The following is a 19214-nucleotide window of genomic DNA, read 5'->3' as shown; positions in this document are numbered from 1 at the left end:
AGAAATACCTTAGCTACTGCTTTAGTTGGGTACACTTACTGGGTCTTTCCCGTTTTCCCTCTCCATATGCATGAAGGTAAGTCCCTCCATTAAAAACTGCTTCTGCTACATCCCTGAGTTTCAAAGTCAATTGCTGTGCAGCACAGAATGCTGCCCTTGCTCTCAAAAGGCCTACTGAACTTGTTTCAGGGTGCTTCAGGAACTTGCCTTGAATCAGGTATGAAGATCTGCAAAATCATACCACTTACTGCTTGCTCAATCCAACTTTTAGAGATAATATACTACTGTACTTGAAAAGGAACTGGCAATTTCCTACTTCTAAATTTGGTGCACTGAGTACGTTGAGCTTTTAAGGCAGTGATGAACTACCCAGAAACAGCCCCATAAGCAAGCAATCTGGCATTATTTTTTTCACATATAAAAATGAAACATTTTTAAAGCAAACACAGAAACATTTTTTTTTAAATCTAGTTTATTAAATATTGCTTTTGGGGGGACATGTTTACAACAAGCCCAGATTTAAATGTAAGGATTCAAAGCAGTCATATTAAAATACAGTTTCAATATAAAGTTTGTCACAGTTTTACAGTATTCAAAAAATGACAGACCTGCCTTTAAAAAAAGACTATTACACCAAGACATAAGAAAAAACATTTAAATAAACAAATTTTGGCATTTTCATAATCTTTGTAGTATAAAACAGAATATTAACTCTATTTACTGGCAAGCGGATACATAAATCTATTACGACTTTGAAATGTCTCCGTAAAACATCATACAGAGTGCTGTACAAAAAGTCTGATGAAAGTGCATCCCTGAAAGTGGGCCAATCCATTGTATTAGCTCTTTTTAAAATGTGACACGTGAAAATGTCTCTTCCATTTTATATAAGTGAAGGCTTATTTCAGAGAAATGTTTTTGCCTCTTCATCTCATTTTTACCCTTTGCTTAAAAATAGCCTATGGACGCCCACCAGGGGGCAGTGTAAGGTTAGCCATTAAATCACGAACAGCTGCAAAGATTGTACATTCACCTAGAACAAGGGAAAGAAAGACAAGTTAGCTGGAGAAAAAACAAGCTGGGTTATGGCAAGTGATAAACTTAATCAAATGCATTTCAATTTTTGTCACAAGGCACGCCACAACTCAAACTTTTGTAAATAGGCAATTACAACCTGGTGCAACAGTAATCAAAGAACTTCAACGTTAAGCAAGTTTGCTTTATTCTAACCGATTGGAAATAGTGTAGCCAGCTTGGGTGGAAAATACAAATCAACATGTTGATAAGGTGCAGTTTGCCCACTCAACCACAACTGGACCATTAGGAGTCTCCAAATGCAGCAAAAAACCCAAGAGTGGTGCAGAATGTTGGTCTTGGGCCAAGGAGACCTGGATTCAAAACCCTGCCTCATTTGGCATTGGGTGAGTGCCTATTTCTCAGCCCAGCAGAGTTCATACAACACCCCCCAACATGTGCTACCCTCAGCTCCTTGGAGGAAAGGAGGGATGCAAAGCTGACTGACAACCAAACTTCCTTGTCAATAAAGACTCGGAGACAAGGATAAGTGTCCAGTTCAAAAGTAACAGCTCAGCCAGTATCTCCTGATAGGCAAATACAATCACAGCAAGCTAAGCTATACTGCTGGTGTTGGAGCTGGTATGTTGGTGCTGCTGTGGACACTTCTAAGGATTAGGAATCTTGATGAGGATTTGATTTTACAGGAATGCTCTAATAGACAATAGGTTACTTACATGTGCATTGTGCTTCCACTTACAATTTCAGAATGACAAAGCAGTGAAAAGTAGCCATGAAGTCTTCTCTAAACTTCAGTTTAGATGGCATATATGTTACTATTTTTATGCCATTATATTTTAGAGTAATGGAACAAAACTGCAAATGCCAATAACTCCCCCCTCCCTTTCAATAAAGCCCCATGGCCCTGTGTAGTAAAGCCTGATGACAAAATGCCTCACTGGCAAAGATGACGCTTGTTTAGTTATGTATAGAAGCTATACCTGCATTTCCCTCCCACAATAGTAAGTGCCAAGGTAGCTGAAAGTTGCTCTTTGGAGCATGCATGAATTATGGGTGGCATGCACGATATTCCAACTGCTAGTGACACGCAGCATGGATGTTGAATAACTCACCTTGAACCTTACTGCCCAGGTAGAAACACAAGGCTAACCCCTCCCAACATCGCAGTTACCTCAGTGACGATCAGGGGTTCAGGATGGAGTGTTGCCAAAAGTAAAGGCAAGCATTTGAAGAGGCAGACACACATACCACATCAATTCTATAAGCTGCTTCAATGTAGTCAAATGGTATGCGTATCCACACAGTGCAGTCTCAGAATCAGTGTTCATGTCTATGCTATAACACTACACTAAGAATATGCTGGCACTTTAGAAAAAAACAACCCTAAACTAATATCATGATTTTTTATTGTTAAATCAAGAACCAGTAAGCAACAGATATCCTTTGAGGGGAGAAAATCTTCCATTGAAGAAGTTAGTGTCTTGGGTAAAAATATCATACCCAAGAATAAAACTGTTAAAAAAATCACTTTTCAAAAGTTTCTAACACTTTTATTAAAGGAAAAGTGAAACTGAATACAAAAGTTTCTCACAGAAACAAAGCAGGCAGCATAAATAAGAGAGAAGATACAGTCAAGGCAAGATGTTAGTCATGAGATACAGAAAGTATAAGCCAGAGCTGTAAGGTGATACTTTATGGAATAATTTATAAGTAGTTCCATCTTCCTGGACCCCAGGCTTTCCTCAGAGGAGTACAATTGAGAACAAGACAGGTAGTAAAACCTTGTAACAGTAAAATTACAAGAAATGGGAAGACATTCCTACAGTGCAAGATGACTTAACAAGCACTAGTTTTCACAGAAATATATACACAGTGCTCACATGACAAAAGTTAAAATCGTGTCGCTGTGACTACAGTAGTATGAGCCAAGTCATTAAGTGCATTACACTTCCTTGGTCAGTGTCATAAAGTCCATGTTGTGTCAATAATACAACCCTTCTGGCACCACAGAGAGGTATATATTCAACAATTTATCACTAACATGCAGTAATCCGAAGCCAGGTCTTATGAGGTCAGTTTTCAGGAAACCAAAAAAAAAAAGGCAAAGCAACACTGGTGGAAAAGTGAAATTTAAAAACTTTAAAAGGTTGGACTCTGTCCATTCAAGCATGCAGAAGTTTTGACCTACTGGACATGTACAGTACCTGGTCGTGGCGAATTCAGTTCTGCAAACCTCTTTAGAATATTGCTAACCATCAAGGGAGCAGCAACTGAAGAGTTCTGCTGTCTGGGGATGTCTGCCTGTTGTGTCGTACCTGAAGCCATATCATAAATGATGGGGACTATTATGCTCATGGCTTCCTGTGAAACTGTAGTCTTCTGTGTTAGCTGAAGCTGTGAACAGAATAGAATATGCAAAAGGTAATCACAGCAATCTTGCAATATACCTTTGATGTAGATATGGCAACATCACATGAGTTAAGGCATGGTCTTTATTACTGTGCCAGTTTGAATCCATTCCTTAGCTCAAGAGGAAAAATGAAAGCCGATATACGACCGACGCAAATTAGTTATCCAAACTTAAATCAGAACCGTTTCAAACTGACAACTAAACCAAAGTGCACCAAAAGTCCTAGTGCAGCTTGAAATGCCCTAATTTCCCTACTAGGCATTCAGGAGTAATATATGAACACAATTTTTTACAATCCAAATTGCTTTGTAGTACAAAAGGGAAACTGGGAGATTTAGAAATAAGCACTATGTACTGTCCAATTTTTCTTTAAAGAAATTTGGAATGGTGATATTCCAAAAAGTAAGATTATCTTCACCATTCATCCTATTTCAATGTCAGCTGGGTTTTTTAAATCCAAAGTGTTCACTTTAAACACACTGGCAATTACATAAACTGCTTATCAAAATGGGTCTACATAACCATCTCCACACATGCAAACTTTCAAAGCTACGTATTATGGAAAAAGTAGGTGCCTTTTACATGGCATATGTGAAAAGAAATACTAGCACAAATCAAATATAGTGCCCTGTTTGTAAAGAAATTGACTATGGGTCTAATTGCATAGAGTCATGTGTTAGTCATGGCCTCTTACAGCAGAAGCAGCAACTTCAGCATTTAGTCATCCTTAACCCCAATTGAAGCAATGGAACATGTTGAAATTTTATATTTTGGTTTCATATATTGTTACTGGCATCCATATGTCTTGAGAGATAATGGAGTGCACCTCCGGGGTCCACTGTGTTAGTAGTACCCTGGGGCACAAGCCTGGGCAGTGTGTGTGTGTGTGTGTGTGTGTGTGTGTGTGTGTGTGTGTAGGTCCTGGGCTGCCCAGACAAGATCCCTCCTCCTGGCATACTAATGTGGTCCAAAGGGAAGCAGAGCAATATGTTTAGAACCAGCTTGGCTGCAGGAGTTGCCAGAAGGAAGGAATAAAAAATGTCATCCAACTGTCTTATGGACTCCACTCCGGATTTGTGTAGGTTTTACTCCTTAGCCTGTCCTTCTGAGGATATCCCACAAGGCAGCAGAGGTTTAAGAATAGAGTTTTTCTTCTCCTTCATGGGCTACATTCCTAGGTTGATGACCCCATCTGCCCCTCACTTTCATGTATAACCAGAATTCAGTTCCTAGACTTCAAGGGGATGAGAATAGGACAATATATTCTGTAATTAGGTATCTCATTTGCTACTTACACAATGGCTGACGGAAGTCATATTTAGACTACTCCTTACAACTGGACACTGTCAAAGACTGCACCAAACATGTAACTGACTTAGTTGCTCTACTTACAAAGAACAACATTTTGGATTTCAGCACAACGGCCGGTGTTCCTGGAGGAGCAATTGGTGGAGCACTTGGAGGAATTGTCAAACAAAACTGTACATTCCATTTCAGCTGGCTGGCCTGATCGGGAAACTGTTTCAATAAAACATGCCACAGAAAAAGACAGATGAACAATCCAGTCTGGTTTATGAGAAAAAATACAGAATGTTGCGAAGACGTTAAAACTAACTTACCAGCTCTAGTTTCATAATGTGTACACAGTCCCGGAGAATGTGTGGAGGTGCCCCTAACAGCTTTGTAAAGGCTATTAGAGTATTGGATTTGAAGGGTGGTCCTGCAACCTACAGTGAATGCAATGTGTTATTAGAATTTCCTTAGGCAGCTCAATGATTCTTCAATCCTGCTCTTAATCCATATCACAAATCCTACTAAAATCAAAATAACAGCACAAGGATGCGAAATTCCCATTATGGCAATCTCACAAATTGAAATTCTCTACAATAAATGCTGGAAAGTTAGGTAAAAACCGTAAGAATATGAAGTGGCCCAGTTCATGATCAACACAAGCATCAGAACAGGAACATACAAAGGAGAAAAATCACATGGAACATCAATGGCAGCCTGGCAGCTTTTAGGGAGGTGCTGAACTGGCATGAGTATGTTCTGCATAAGCTCACTGGACATGAATCACATATGTGTGATGTATTATGAACTTATTTTATGAATGTGGTTTTCAAAAATCTTATCAAACATCAAATTACGAATAAAGTAAGATGGGGTACATACTCTGGTTTCAAAGAATTTCTCCAAAACCTGCAGTTCTTCTTGTTTCCACTGCCCTGCAGTTTCAGGTGCTACTTTTAGCTGCAAGGTCTGGTTAGTTTTAGGGTTGAGGGCAACTCTACATTTCAGGGCATCTGTCTTGAACATTATTACACCTGGTTCATTGGAGTTCATAAGCTGTAGCTGTTTAAAAGCCAAGACAGTTGATTAGAATGCAAGAAATAAGCTGCTGCCCACACTTCATTATACTCTAAGCAGCAGGAGCAAAAAATTCACAAACCCTAAGCATTTTAAGGTTGGCTGCATGTAGCTTGTCAGGTACATCTCCACCTGCCTTCCCCAATCTTGGGTTCCCAGTTGTTGCAGTACTACAACTCCCATTATTCCTGACCATTAACCAAGCAGGCTTGGGAAAATGAGATGCTCTCTATTGTCTCAGCAGGGTGCATTGTCTTATGAACCCCCCGCCTTATCTGCTAAGAGGAAAGTGCTGCTTCTGCTTTTTAAAAAACAACAACAACCAGTTCTTATATTGTTATTATTCAACCTCTTCCCTCTGGCTTTCCCCTACAAGCCCTGAGATTTGTCAATACAAATTCCTGTTTCACTAATCCTAGCAAATACTGGATGGTCCTACGCAAATAATAAGAGTTTACAGCTTAGCCAAAGTTTGGACCATGTTTTTCCAAACAGAAGTGCTAAATAAGCAGTTTTCCACTTGCATTGCTAGGAATCCAGGAGCTACCTGCTGAAGAAACTGGTAATGGCGGAAAAGCTGTCTGAAAGCCCACTTGAGCACCATTCCAAATGATTCAAGGATGCAGTCTTAGTTTGCATGGGGGGGGGCGGAGCTAGCCCCACCACCACTTACACAAACTGAGTGTGCACCCCAGAATTTTCTGCTCAGGACTCCACAGTCAACATGTAAGAGTTCTTTGGCAGACTTGTAGAAAGTATTCCCTATAGGCAGAAAAAATAAAAACCACCGTCCTCAACTTCAGCAATGCAGTATACCAACTCAATGTGGTTAAAACATCACAAATCACATCCCATTTCACACCTCTTAAAATGCAGAATGGTTAACATCTATTAGGCTGTATCCAACGAAGTCATAGTAGAGCTACTAAAAGTAATGGCCGTGACTCATACAAGTTCACTAATTTCAATGGGCAGAACCCAACATAGCAGTTCCGTTAGCACAAGGCTTTGTGGCTGCACAACAAAAATTTACTTCTCTTATTGCACAGAAGCTAGGAGAAGTCTAAAGTGATTGTGTAAGGAACTAAACATGTTGAGTCCTTACATACCGGCTCCTGCTGGATAATCCTTTGGAGATGTCTTCTCATGATAACTGATCCAAGGAAACGTTCAAGTGGAGAGCAGAGATAGCTTCCGGCCAGCCCCGGCATAAGCCCAGGGGTGGGAGAGGGCAGAAGAAGAATGTTCAAGGCACTGTGAGTGAGAATTGTGGGTATGGATGCAGCCCAAGAGCGATGAGGTAGTTTACGAGGTGGCGGCATATTTGTTGGCATTACTTGGGAACCTAGTAGAAATAAGAAAAAGCACACCTCACTCTTCCTGTCTAGGGATGCATGGCTATTTACATACATTTAAAATGCTAGGCAGTTCCCTGTAAGACTTGGCATAATGAAACCTTCCCAAACTCAGCACCCCAACAATTCCAAAGACTAAGAAACAGTTAATGGCTGTGTCCAATTCCCTCTATTTCCCTCATGCAAACAGAGAGGATTAACTACTCAGATCACTATTCCAGAGTTAAGGTGATTGCACAGTCACCTTAGCTTCAAATCACAATAATGTTTGATTAATGTACTTTGTTTATTTTGTATTAACAAATAACTCAGTCATAGAATCACAGAACTCTACAGTTGGAAGGAACCATGAGGGTAATCTAGTCCAATCGCCTGCAATGCAGAATTTTTTTGCTCAAACCTACAACCCTGAGATTAAGTGTCTCATGCTCTACCAATTAAGCTACGTCTGCCTGCCTGCCTTTGTCTAACTGGGTTGCCATAACCATGTCAACAGCATTTTGTAGTGAAATACTAAGTTTGAACATCCCCTCTATTGGCTTTGCAACCTCTTGTTGATATTACTTACTTGTTCCCGCTCTTGGGGAATGGGAAGCATCTGGTACTGGAGAATGTAAAGAAGGGTTCGCTGGTGACATTCCAGGCATGCGTGCTCCTGGAGAGGGACCAGAGACCTGGGGCGAGCCTGGCCAATTCCCTGGACGCTGGCTTGGAGACATCATTGTGTACGGTGAAGTAGGATCTATAGGACCTATGGAAATTGCAAGAAAATTGTAGGCAGCTTTCTCTGGGTGTACTATCTGTACACCAGGATCCATAGCCTTCCTAGACCCTGCCTATCTAAAGCCTAACGCATCAAACATGCCTTGATTACGTACATTGTTTAAGTGGTGAATCTTAAAAAATGAATGCTTTATTGCTCAGTCTATTCATTGATAGGGGGCTTGCTTGCTCTGCTTACCACAGAAGGCTGCAGGACAATGTCTGTTGACTCAAGAGATTTTAGAAACCATTTGCTCCAATTTTTCCTCCCTGCTATGTTGGGGCTGATAAAGTCGGCGATTTGTCAGCAGCAGCGGCTCCTGATTAAGTAGGAGCAACAGTTCAGGTGTGTGAAGAAACAGTTGCTGTCATTTCAGAGCCTGCATCCCAACAGGGAATGGAGCAGTGCACTTTCCCAGAGTCAGGAAAAGGGGTTGTTTGTTTTACGGTATCTGAAGTGTCAGCTTTCTATCAGTATCCAGCTGTACAAGTCATGGGCTTACCATGTGGGCTAGCATAGTTCGTATTTTGTCCCATTGTGATTCCAAGAGATGAAGGAGAAGGAGTTGGACCAAATGATGCTGGTGACGGTGCTCTTAATGCACCGCTCGGAGAGTTTGCAGGATGTAGCGTTCCTAAAGGGGACATTCAGGACAGCAACTACGTTACGTACTGCCCAACTATTCCTCTCCAAGTTTAAAGAGAACTCTCTTTTTAGTAAGTTGCCAAGGTTATTTGAAGGTACAGTGATTTATAAAAACACAGGGCGCATCACAATTCATTTATGAAACACCTTAGGAACACTAAATGCCATGAACTGCTACTGGCGATGCATAAAAGGCAGCCGTCTTACCTGGGGACTGCGTGTGCATCATGGAAGGTGACGGGGTGACTGTACTGTGATAAGATGTAGGGGGTGATGTCAATGGGTAAGCCCCTGGTGCTCCTGTCTGTTTTGAAGACTGTTGAAATAAGACCTTTATTAGATATAGTAAAATATAGATCCCAACAATTCTACATGCTTAAATATCTAATACTTAGAAGTTCTGTCCTCAGGCATTGGAATTCATTAAAGCTGAATTTCTAGAGTAGCATTTCACTTCTTTACACTACCTTTCCACAAACTACCAACATAAGCCATTGATTCCAAGAGCCATTTCCCCTTTCTATTATATCTCCAAGTCTATTATGTGGTCTGTACTTTACTGCTTCTAGCCAACAGCTTACGCACTGGACATCAACATCCACTCTAACTTACACACGTTGATGTATTAGGCACATATCTTACACAAATTCAGACCATTACTTCATCCAGTTCAGTGTCTACACTGACTGACAGTGGTTCACTGGGGATTCTGACAGAATACTTAGAACCTCTGGCATTCCATGAATATGCTCTAGCAATGTCTAAGGCCTGGGCAGAGGTCAGTTGCCATCCTCATTCTGCCCCCTCCCAAGGTCTTCATAAATCACCACTACATTTTAAAATATGTTGTTATGTATAAGTTTTCACTTACTGTTGGCCAGGAAGAGCTATAAATATTGCTACGCAAGTACAATAAGGAGGATATGACCTCACTTGCTGTTGTTATCTCTTTGGACATACACATTTGTCAAAAATGATCACCATAATCATAGGGGCTTAGCCTTATACTGGGAGCCTTATACTGCACACATACAACCTGCGGCTGTGGCTGAAGCTGTGATATCAATGAATCCATCATGTCCCCTCCAATAGGAGATGGTGGGTTATCATCTTCATTGACAGATCGTCTTCGTGCATCCTGATTGCTGTCAACAAACATGTTCAGGAATGTCTGTGGATACAGAGTATTCAGATTTATGAGTCAACATGTCTTCCTATTGTATCTACCAGACATCTAGATCAATCTTAACAGCAATATTCAAGGATTTTATAATTATTTCAGCTAGTCAGTGTCTGTAGAAGCAGCTGAATTCTGTTCCATGAAAGGGATCATAAATCACAAATAATTGTATTATCTATACCCTGTCCATCTGGCTGGGTTTCCCCAACCATTCTGGGCAGCTTACAGCATATATAAAACATAGTAAAACATCAAACATTAAAAACTTCCCGATTCAGGACTGCCTTCAGATGTCTTCTAAAAGTACTCCTTTTAAAGATTTTTCTGTACCATTAAAAAATGGCATCCAGGACAGAAGCTGAAAGTTACTTTGATAAGATCAGCTGCACTACACTTGAAAAAGCACAACTCATAGAAAACTCAAGTTTTTTAAAACGCCATAAAATGATGGATATGACATATTAAGTCACAGAATGGTCCATTCAGCCCAGCAGTGAGCACTCTGAATGGCAGCAGCTCTCCAAGATGTCAGGCAGGAGTCTATTCCATCTTGCTACCTGAATTTGGCTTTCAGTAGCCAAAAAGTATTGAGTAGCAGTTGTGAAAACACCCAAAAGTGATCTGAAGGATGTTACTGTCCAAAACCCATGCCCAACACTGTCATTATATCCTAAAAAAGTGCAGAGCAAGCTATTTAATCCCCTTAGCACTGGACAACCTAGAGTCCTAAAAATAAAATTTATTTGGAGGAGCTACAGTTGCCAGCCCCTTACAAAGGGCATTTACTCTTAAGCAAAACTTTCTGAAATATTAATGGGAACCCAGCCTTATTTAATTACACTGTAAAATAAAGATAAAAAGACCTTTAGTCCTGGTGCAGGGTAAAAGCCTTCCACAATTTTACTGTTGTCAAAAAGGCTGTATGCTCCATCGCGAATTGCCACCACCCCACGGCTTTGACAGTAAATGTCAATGCAGTACATGTTCCGAAAGGCCAGCCTGATGTGTGTGGGTGACTGAGGCAGAATTGAAAAACATTGGTAGGCAGTGTTGGTGCGTTGTGTCAGTCCCAGCATTGGCACAGTTGGGAGCTTATTGATAGCATTTAATGGAGCCTGAGTATCATACAAAACCTGCAAGTAAAAACAAAACTTGTTTAGTTTCACAATAGCCAACGAAATATACTTAGCCTTTAGAAACAATCAACATAAATGCAGCTTTAAAGTTGTTTTTACCAGGGGTAAGAACCTGCTGGCTTATTTACTGTGTATTAAATGTTCATATCAACCTTTCCCACACACTCTCTTTTTTTAATCAAAAGCAAACTCTTAACAGCAGGTTAAATACGTAATGAATGAGCTTATTCTCCCCTGCAGCCCTACACACAAGTCATTATTGGCCTCTTGTGCTAAATGATACTCCTGAGAACTGGGAACAGAATTTGTCCTTTGGTGCTTTTTGCATTTTGAATCAAACATTTCTCTTCCAAGGGCAGTTTGGGGAGAAGGGTTAGTTACCTGTAAAAGTTGGACTACATTTGGTGATTTATTGAACATCTCTTGGAGCTGATGCAGGATCGTATTATGACAGTTACTGCAACCTGAGTTTGGTCCAACTGTTCCTAATGATATGTGGAATTTCTGGTGTGCAGAGTTCCACTGAATGCTGATCTATAAAAAACAAGTAAGAGCTTTAATGGAAAATAATCCAACAACATCTAAGCAAGCAACTGTTTCACAACTCAGCAGGAGGGTGTGCATGTAATCACTAAACTATGGTTTAGCACAGCTAGGAAGAGTAACAGACCCAAATTCACTTTCATTTTCACTTATTCCTATCACTTATTCCTATCTTGTTCTTCCCTGTGAACCAGAAAATCGTACTTTAAGAGTAAACTGGTTTGTTAAAACAACATGCAGCTTCATTATCCATGGTTAGAAGTTGGCTTATTTAGAAAATGACTAGCATTAATTTTAAACCACAAATCCTGGTTGGTACATAAAGACAAGCTAGAAATCAAGCAAAGTGAAACTAAATCCTGGTTTATCCCTTCTCCAAAAAAATTACTTACTGAACTTCCTTTAGTAGTTCCATAACAAAGAATTAGCTTCCGATAATTGTAGATTCGGACCTCCGAGAAAACTTTTAGATGGCTGGGTATTTCTTCATAAGGTGAAAGAAAGTAGATGGGGAAAGATACAAAAATAGATATATGAATTGTTTCGGTAGACCTCATACAGCAACATAAGAACAAAGAAGAATGTATTTATGTACCTGGTAAGGATCTGAAATATTCCAACACACATTCATATAAGCGAGCAATGCTATTCCAGTCATTGAGGAACATCTCAACTACTTTTCGTCCACCAACTGGTTCAGACAATTGACTTTCATATGTCAGGTACACATGACGGGTAGGTCCTACAAAGTGAAAGAAATGGTCCAATATGGTCAAATCACATTGGCACACAGAAAACATAAGCAGAAAGTAGGGAAGTGCAAGACAGAACAAGTATAAGTTGGAACACTAACCTTGCTCCCTGGAGGAAGTGCTATTACTAAGTGGGCAATTTGCAAACACCAGTTCAGCAACCCATGTGCGGTTATTTCTACCTTGCAGTCGAAAAGTGCAATCGAGAAGGGAACGGTCTAGAGCCTTCTGGGTTTCTTCACTTGTACCCTTACATGGAGGAATTCTGTTGAAAAGGATAAAGGTAAGACCATGTACTTATTTTAGTCTTACAGACAAACAATTCAACGTAAGCTGCTCAATGTTTTCTGGAGGATATAATTTGTACAATAAAATGTGTCCCTGCAAGGAAACTCTGAAGTTACTAGAAAATGTAAAATAGTAACAGCATACTGAGGTATCATCTTTCAGCAATTTATGCAATTTTTAATCAATCAAAAAAAAGGAGAAAAAAGAAAATTCACATAATTCATAGCAACGAGGAAGTAGTGAAATTTTGTTGTTTGGTTTTGATACTTCTCCAGGATGCTGCTACATAAAATAAAGTTAAGAAAAATTAAGGATAAGTAAGGGGCGGCAGGAAATAAAATTATTGTGCCAAAATTAGTGTCAAGCTGCTGTACACTTTTCTGCACTATGTATGCCTTAAAAAAGTGTCTGAAGATGGGTGGGTGTTTTTTTTGCTCTACAACTATTGTTGTAAAACTTTCAGTTTTATAAATGAATAAACGTATAATATAATACAAGATGAGTTTTAATTCTACAACATGTTGTATATTAAATACTTTCCTCCCCTTCCATCACTCATGGAATATTGTACACATTAATGAAAGTGTGGCATAATCTCTTTACTTTAATAAACGAATAGCATGACTGAAGCCATCTCCTTCAACCTGGACTCCTTGATGTGGGATCTCCATATTGGATAGCTGAAACAAAACAAATCACGTTTTTTATATTTTCATAGCAAGAGAAAAGTCCAGGCTAAAGAGCATCCCCCCTGCCACCACAACTGGCCCATTCAGCCAAGTGAAACTTCCAACATTTTCCGTCCTAATACAGGGTATTAAATGGCCTACCTGATCCTTAGCATCTACAGTATGAGCTATATATCACACAGGTAGTGATTCAGATGGTACCAGAGGCAATGGCAGGCTGAGACGCCCTTCACAAGGGTTTAAGAGAATGGAGAAAGTTGAACTTCCTTCTACCTGGCAAGGTATCAGTATCTTCTGCAGCATTAAGTGAAGGATCTATGCTCCTACCTGATTGCAGATTATTGCTGAGAACTCTGCTTCAATCTACTTTCCAAACCCTTCACCCATTAGATTATTAGAAACGGCACTCCCAACAATGGCTACACCTCCTCCTTTCCAGTTTATATATAGTGTTGGGGAACCTGTGGCCCTCCAGTCTTAGCCAGCATGGTCAATAGTAACAATGGAAGTTGTAAACCAGCACCATCTGAACAGCCACAGGTTCCTCACCATTGACATAATACATCCAACTTCTTCTACGTAACAGTTTCCCCAAATTATCACACAAATAATTTATTTGCAAGTCCCAAGGTTCGCCACGCAAGTCATCCCTAAAACCGATTAAACCCAACACACCAATGGATATTTATGGTAGTTAGCAAAATGTTTTACCAAGCTGAGCACAATGCTTTCTGGTCTATGACTAAATTATCCACATTCTGGCAAACCCTGAGCTTTGTGCCTAAGCCAGCAGTTAGCATAGCTGAACAGGAAAGTCAAAGCAGGAGTCTCTTTCATCCCCAATGGCTTTACAGTCTAATTGTTCCTCCCTACTATTGAAGCTGAGGTCTAGGCTCTTTTCCATACAAAGAAAAGTCCCTGTTTAAAAAGACTTGTCAACATGACCGTCTCTTGCACAATGGAAATTATGTTACTTACCTCCATACGAAGTCCTATAAATGGCATATTTGTATCGCACATTGCTACAATGTGAGCTAGAACTTTATTGAAGGCACACATTTCTCCAGACCGCTTTGGTTTCTTGGGTTCAGTAGGACACGGATCACCAGACAACTAGAGAATAGCAGGAAACCTCTTTTAGCCAGGTGCAGTTAAAAGCTGGGTTCAAAGTTCTAATTATAGGCATACGGGTCACAGCACTGAATTTGTCTTTTTCATGTAAAGCAACAGCAGGCATGCCTCTGACAATGTGGGGCAGCTGCAGAAGAACTATCTGGAGCCTTCCATTGCGCTTGGCAAGAGGGGCTTGTGTTCGGTGTCTTTTAAATTTCTGGCTCCAAATGCAAGCCTCAATAGGATGGGTTCCACTCAGGAATTCCCAAGTGGAACCCATCCCTGCCAAACACAGGTTGCCAATGGCTGAAAACTCTGCTTTCTTTGTCAAACGGTCAGATTTCAAATCATGTGGGCAAATAAAGCAGAAAGAGAAATGCTTCCTTTGCCCGCACAGTTTGAAACTCTGCAGGCAAAGGAACATTTGTACTTTGCAGACCAGCTTGAATTTAAGATGGCGTGAAAATACTTCACACAACACCATGGCCATGTCAGCTGGTCAGCCCTGCCCTCTATCATAGGGGCCCACAACTACTTTTCCGCAGACAGGGCTTACTGAGATATATGCATGCTTCTATAAACATATTTCCACTTCAAAACTATAGTTTTATTCCCATGAAATCTTGCACAGTTTAAAAGCTAAAGGATTAATTGATTCATATTTTCTGAATCAGTTCTACAGCCCTAAAAGTTGCTACTCAAGAAAACACACATACTAGTAAATGACAGTGCATCTATCCTCATGATTTAATGTTTCCATGTTAGGTAAGGAAACTAAATACTCAGGTTCCTAGGTGGCTGTGCCATACGACAGCATGCTCCTATAATGTACTTTTAGAAATTGCCTCTAAAGATGTAAGCAAACATTACTTACATAAACACTGTGAAAATTTCTTTAAAACTATATGCAAGTTACTGAACCATAGAGGACTAGGTCATTAAATACTTACGGTAATTTGAGTATCATTATTTAAAAATGGAGAATGATGGCTAGAATGGCAGAATACTGGAATGCTCCTCAAACCCAATTTCTTCCATTTCTGCCTTGTAACCAAAGAAATCTAGTTGCACTTATTCTTGACCATGATTCACTCAGCCAGAAGCCAAGATGTACCTCAATAATTCTCTGCTTACCTTCAACTAGGATAATTTGAGTGTTCATGCTGGTGTTGTGCAGGGGATAGATTGCATATGTGGCAAATGATTTTTGTAGATTAACATATCTGGTGTGGTGGTGATGTTTTTCAATTGAGAGGTTTGCTGAAAATTGCAATACATTGTATTTTGGCATTCCACTTCCAAGACTTTTTACGTAGGAAACAAACTAAATAAACAACAACTGGTCATGTAGCACGTTAAAGATTAACAATTTTACAATGGCATGAAGCTTATGCCATAATAAAGCTGGCTATTTATTTTGCCTTAATAAAATTGTTAGCCTTTAACGTGTCACTAGACTCTCTGCTTTTAACAGACTGGTACTTCTCTGGAAATGCAATTTTAAAAAACTGCCTGCTCTCAAAGCCATACCTTGCGCTTTGTGCCACCTTTTGCTTGCTTCCCACTTTTTGTGTCCAAAACCAGCTCTTCAATATTTGGTTTAAATTGCTGCAGCAGAACTGCAGTGGCAGGGCTGTCATCTCCTTCAGCATAGCTCACAGAAAGAAAGTAGTATTTGTATTCCAGTTGTGTGGGGTTGTTGGGAACGTCAAACATCTCTACTACCTAAATCGTTAAAAAAATTACATTGGGAGCTTGAGAATTTTCACAGATTTAAGAACTCTGTCATTGCAGAAAGCAAAAAACAAGTTTGCAACAAGAAATCCTGAACTCTCATAATGAGCACACAGTTCACATGTTTAAACATTCTAGCGAACACAATTTGGGTATATGCATGAACACGGCCAAGATCAAACTACAGTTTATAGAAAGGTTTGTAAGCGACTCAACAATGACTTTTAGAAAAAAATTCCAATCAAATGGGGGTGGGATGGGGAATTGAAGCAGACCTTATTGTAAATGAATGACTTGGGTAAATTATACGCAACTAGGTCTGCATATCAAACAGGAGTTAAGAATTGCATTTCCTGAACTACCCACCACAAATACTTCATAATGAAGTGCTTTTGAAATGGAGGTACATTTCAAAAGCTAATTGTGATATGAGGGGAGCTGAGAGATTTGCTGCTCATAAATAAATACAAACAGAAAAAACCTACTTCAAATACGCAAGCACTCGTATGACCAAAAAAAGCCCTCTATGTATTGCCACCAATTACAACTTTTTAAATTTGCCTAGCTTCCCACCTCTTTGATCCATGCCTGATCCAGCCCCAAAGCAGCCCACTCACTAGTCACTCTACCAAATTTTAATCAATACATGACTGTAGTTTTACTCAACATTTTTGTTAGATGTAAGAAATAAATTCCACACTTTCACCTTTTTTATTTCGCATGCATTTTTATGAACTATAGTTTCATTTTAAAATTAGTGTACTTCCTTACTACATTGCTGGACTCAACAATATGTGCAATACGTAATTTTGTCAAAACCAGTGTCCCCCAATTAGAATATAGAAGTTTGCCATTGCCAGTGTTAAACTAAATTGGATTGTATCCAATAATTGTGCAAGTGGTTAGCCACCAATCTCTCTTCTCATCCTCTCTGGAGGATCGAGGGGCCTCTCAACATGATTCCCCCCCCAACTTTTTCCCCTAGTCAGAAATAAACTGCACCCAGTGATTGTGCAACTGGAAAGCAGTCTGCGTAGCCTATATATCTCTTCCCCAAATCCAAGGGCTGTGTTATGGGCGGCTGCAGTGAGCAGAAAATCGCCTTAAACAGAGTGCAGGAAGCTTGCTCCAGCAGGAGGTCCACTGGGCAAGATCCTTTTGCCCGATTTCCATCAATCTCCCACTTCAATGCCACATGACAACCTCCACTATTCAGGCTCCCTGGAGGGTTTTCTCCAGAGGGTACATGGGGAGGAGGGGAAGAGAAAGAGCAGTTACACAAGTTGCTTTCCACTCACGCAACCACTGGGTACAGAATGCTTCTAGGAAATAAAAAGAAAAAATTGCAGCCAGTGGGGCAAAGTGGGAGGAGTGGTGATGAAACACTCCCAACTGCTCGTTTGCAATGTTCTGGCAATTCAAAGTGGTAAAAATCAAAGCAGTAGTCACAGCTTAGCCTATTACATTTGCTTCCTTCATTCTAAGGGTCCAGTTCATAAGAAGATTCCACATTCACTTACAATGTAGTACTGTGGAAGTCGGGTGAGCTTGATGAAGAGTTTGTGATTGGAGAGATTTCCCACAGGGTGCATAGCGTAATTAGCTAGCTGTAGTGTTTCGCTGCTGACTGTAGGCAAATGTTTTATTGATTGTTTGCAACGCTGCTGTCCAAGCCAAAACCTTAATTGAAAAAAAGAACATACAAAAACATTGGCACTTCTGCATTAGATAGAGTGTAGCATTGCTAATTTGCCTGCTAGACTGCTTTTGACCTCTTTGCAATCATGCAGAACAGAACAGGACTTGCATTTTAAAAAAGTTGTTCTCAAAGGGCTACTATACAAATTCTGGGTTTTTTGGGTGCACATCTAAAATACTTTACATGTGTACTTCTAAAGGAAGATGTGAATATGGCAGACATGTTTATGTACCTTATACACACACACTTGACATTTGAATAAGATCAGTTGCAGCTGCCTGGCAACTGTACATATTGTAGTAAACCCATGCTTACTGACTCATAACTATAGGAATGGAGGCTTTTACATGTGTATTCACAACACAAACCCAACATTAGCAAGTCTTATGAGATTTTGCTTGTATATAGGACTGCCACATTTGGGGACTTGCAAGTTACACAAATACAACTCTTATTTGGAATAATTTATATGGTGCCTAATATATATAGTAAGGATAAGTTAGTGCCTACCAAAAGTAGCTTGCAATCTGCTTTTGTTTTTGCTTTTAAATGTCCAATTGCTTCTCTCCTTGGTATAAAATATCACATAGTAATTGAGTTATTTATCAACTGTGGGCACCAGTCAATAATAAAATTATTAACTAATATGTTCACAAACAAACCTAAAGATTTTAAACAAGGAATTCTAGCATGAACACTTTTCTTTTGCTCTGTTGCATCTGTAAATAAAGTTACTGGAAGTAAATAAGGACATTTTTAGAGAGCCTTCCACTTTCAAAGCCACATTGCTGCAATATTTTAAATTTTAACAGCTTTGCCAAAATGGCAACTAGGTTCATAAGTCTGTAAGAACCTTACTGGACCAGATCTAAAGTTTTATCTAACGCAGCTTCCTGTTTCCCAACCAATGGCTAATCAGATGCCTCTGTGAAGGCCACAAGCAGAACTTGAGAACTGCTGTTCTCTCCAGCTGCTGTTCCCCAGTGACCGATATTCAGAGGCATCCCTGGAGGAAGTATATACCCATCATGACTAATAACCATTGACAGCCTTAACCTCTACGAATTTACCTATTTCTCTTTCAAAGCCCAAGTTGGTGGCTCATTGCCACATTCTGAGGTAGCAAATACAAATTAGTCTTTTGCTTTAGTGTGTGCATCACTTCACAGTAAATCATATTTGACCTTTTTTACCCACCCCCCACCCCCATTTTGGTGATGTTAATGTTATCTTGACCATCTCATCCAACACTTACGAACAAGTTAAAAAGCCAAAGTCCCAATACAGAACTTTGGAGTGCCCCATATCTTACACCCCTCTACCACAAGAACTGTCCATTTATTCTTACTCGCTGCTTCCTGTTAAGAGGACCAGTCCTATTATCTCATGACTAAATTCTCCCAGGAGGCTCTTGTGAGGGACTTTGTTTATTTAGATTTTCAAAAAGCTTTTGACAATGTCTACTAGATTACCCCTTCACCACACATTTGTTGGCACTCTTGAAA

General features: G+C 39.9%; 1 protein-coding gene across 4 annotated transcripts in view; it reads right to left on the bottom strand.

The window, feature by feature from the left end:
* Positions 1-444: 444 nt before the first annotated feature.
* Positions 445-19214, bottom strand: part of MED14 (mediator complex subunit 14) — a 37674-nt gene continuing 18904 nt past the window's right edge. The window contains exons 13-31 of one of the 4 annotated variants that reach the window (XM_053386906.1): positions 17531-17690; positions 15807-16001; positions 14142-14276; positions 13078-13154; positions 12288-12451; positions 12030-12176; positions 11827-11918; positions 11273-11425; positions 10619-10888; positions 9609-9746; positions 8783-8891; positions 8433-8564; positions 7736-7918; positions 6922-7157; positions 5618-5797; positions 5065-5172; positions 4838-4963; positions 3240-3429; positions 445-1033 (exon numbers count right to left, since the gene is read on the bottom strand). In XM_053386906.1, the coding sequence (XP_053242881.1) occupies positions 960-1033; positions 3240-3429; positions 4838-4963; positions 5065-5172; positions 5618-5797; positions 6922-7157; positions 7736-7918; positions 8433-8564; positions 8783-8891; positions 9609-9746; positions 10619-10888; positions 11273-11425; positions 11827-11918; positions 12030-12176; positions 12288-12451; positions 13078-13154; positions 14142-14276; positions 15807-16001; positions 17531-17690 (2869 nt within the window). In that variant the 3' untranslated portion in view covers positions 445-959. The remainder of the gene's footprint in view (positions 1034-3239; positions 3430-4837; positions 4964-5064; positions 5173-5617; positions 5798-6921; positions 7158-7735; positions 7919-8432; positions 8565-8782; positions 8892-9608; positions 9747-10618; positions 10889-11272; positions 11426-11826; positions 11919-12029; positions 12177-12287; positions 12452-13077; positions 13155-14141; positions 14277-15806; positions 16002-17530; positions 17691-19214) is intronic. The other 3 variants (XM_053386907.1, XM_053386908.1, XM_053386910.1) reach the window with 3 other exon arrangements.

This window comes from Podarcis raffonei, chromosome 4 (genome assembly GCF_027172205.1).
Source record: "Podarcis raffonei isolate rPodRaf1 chromosome 4, rPodRaf1.pri, whole genome shotgun sequence".
Classification (NCBI taxonomy): Eukaryota; Metazoa; Chordata; class Lepidosauria; order Squamata; family Lacertidae; genus Podarcis; species Podarcis raffonei.
This window is presented reverse-complemented; position numbering and strand designations above follow the sequence as displayed.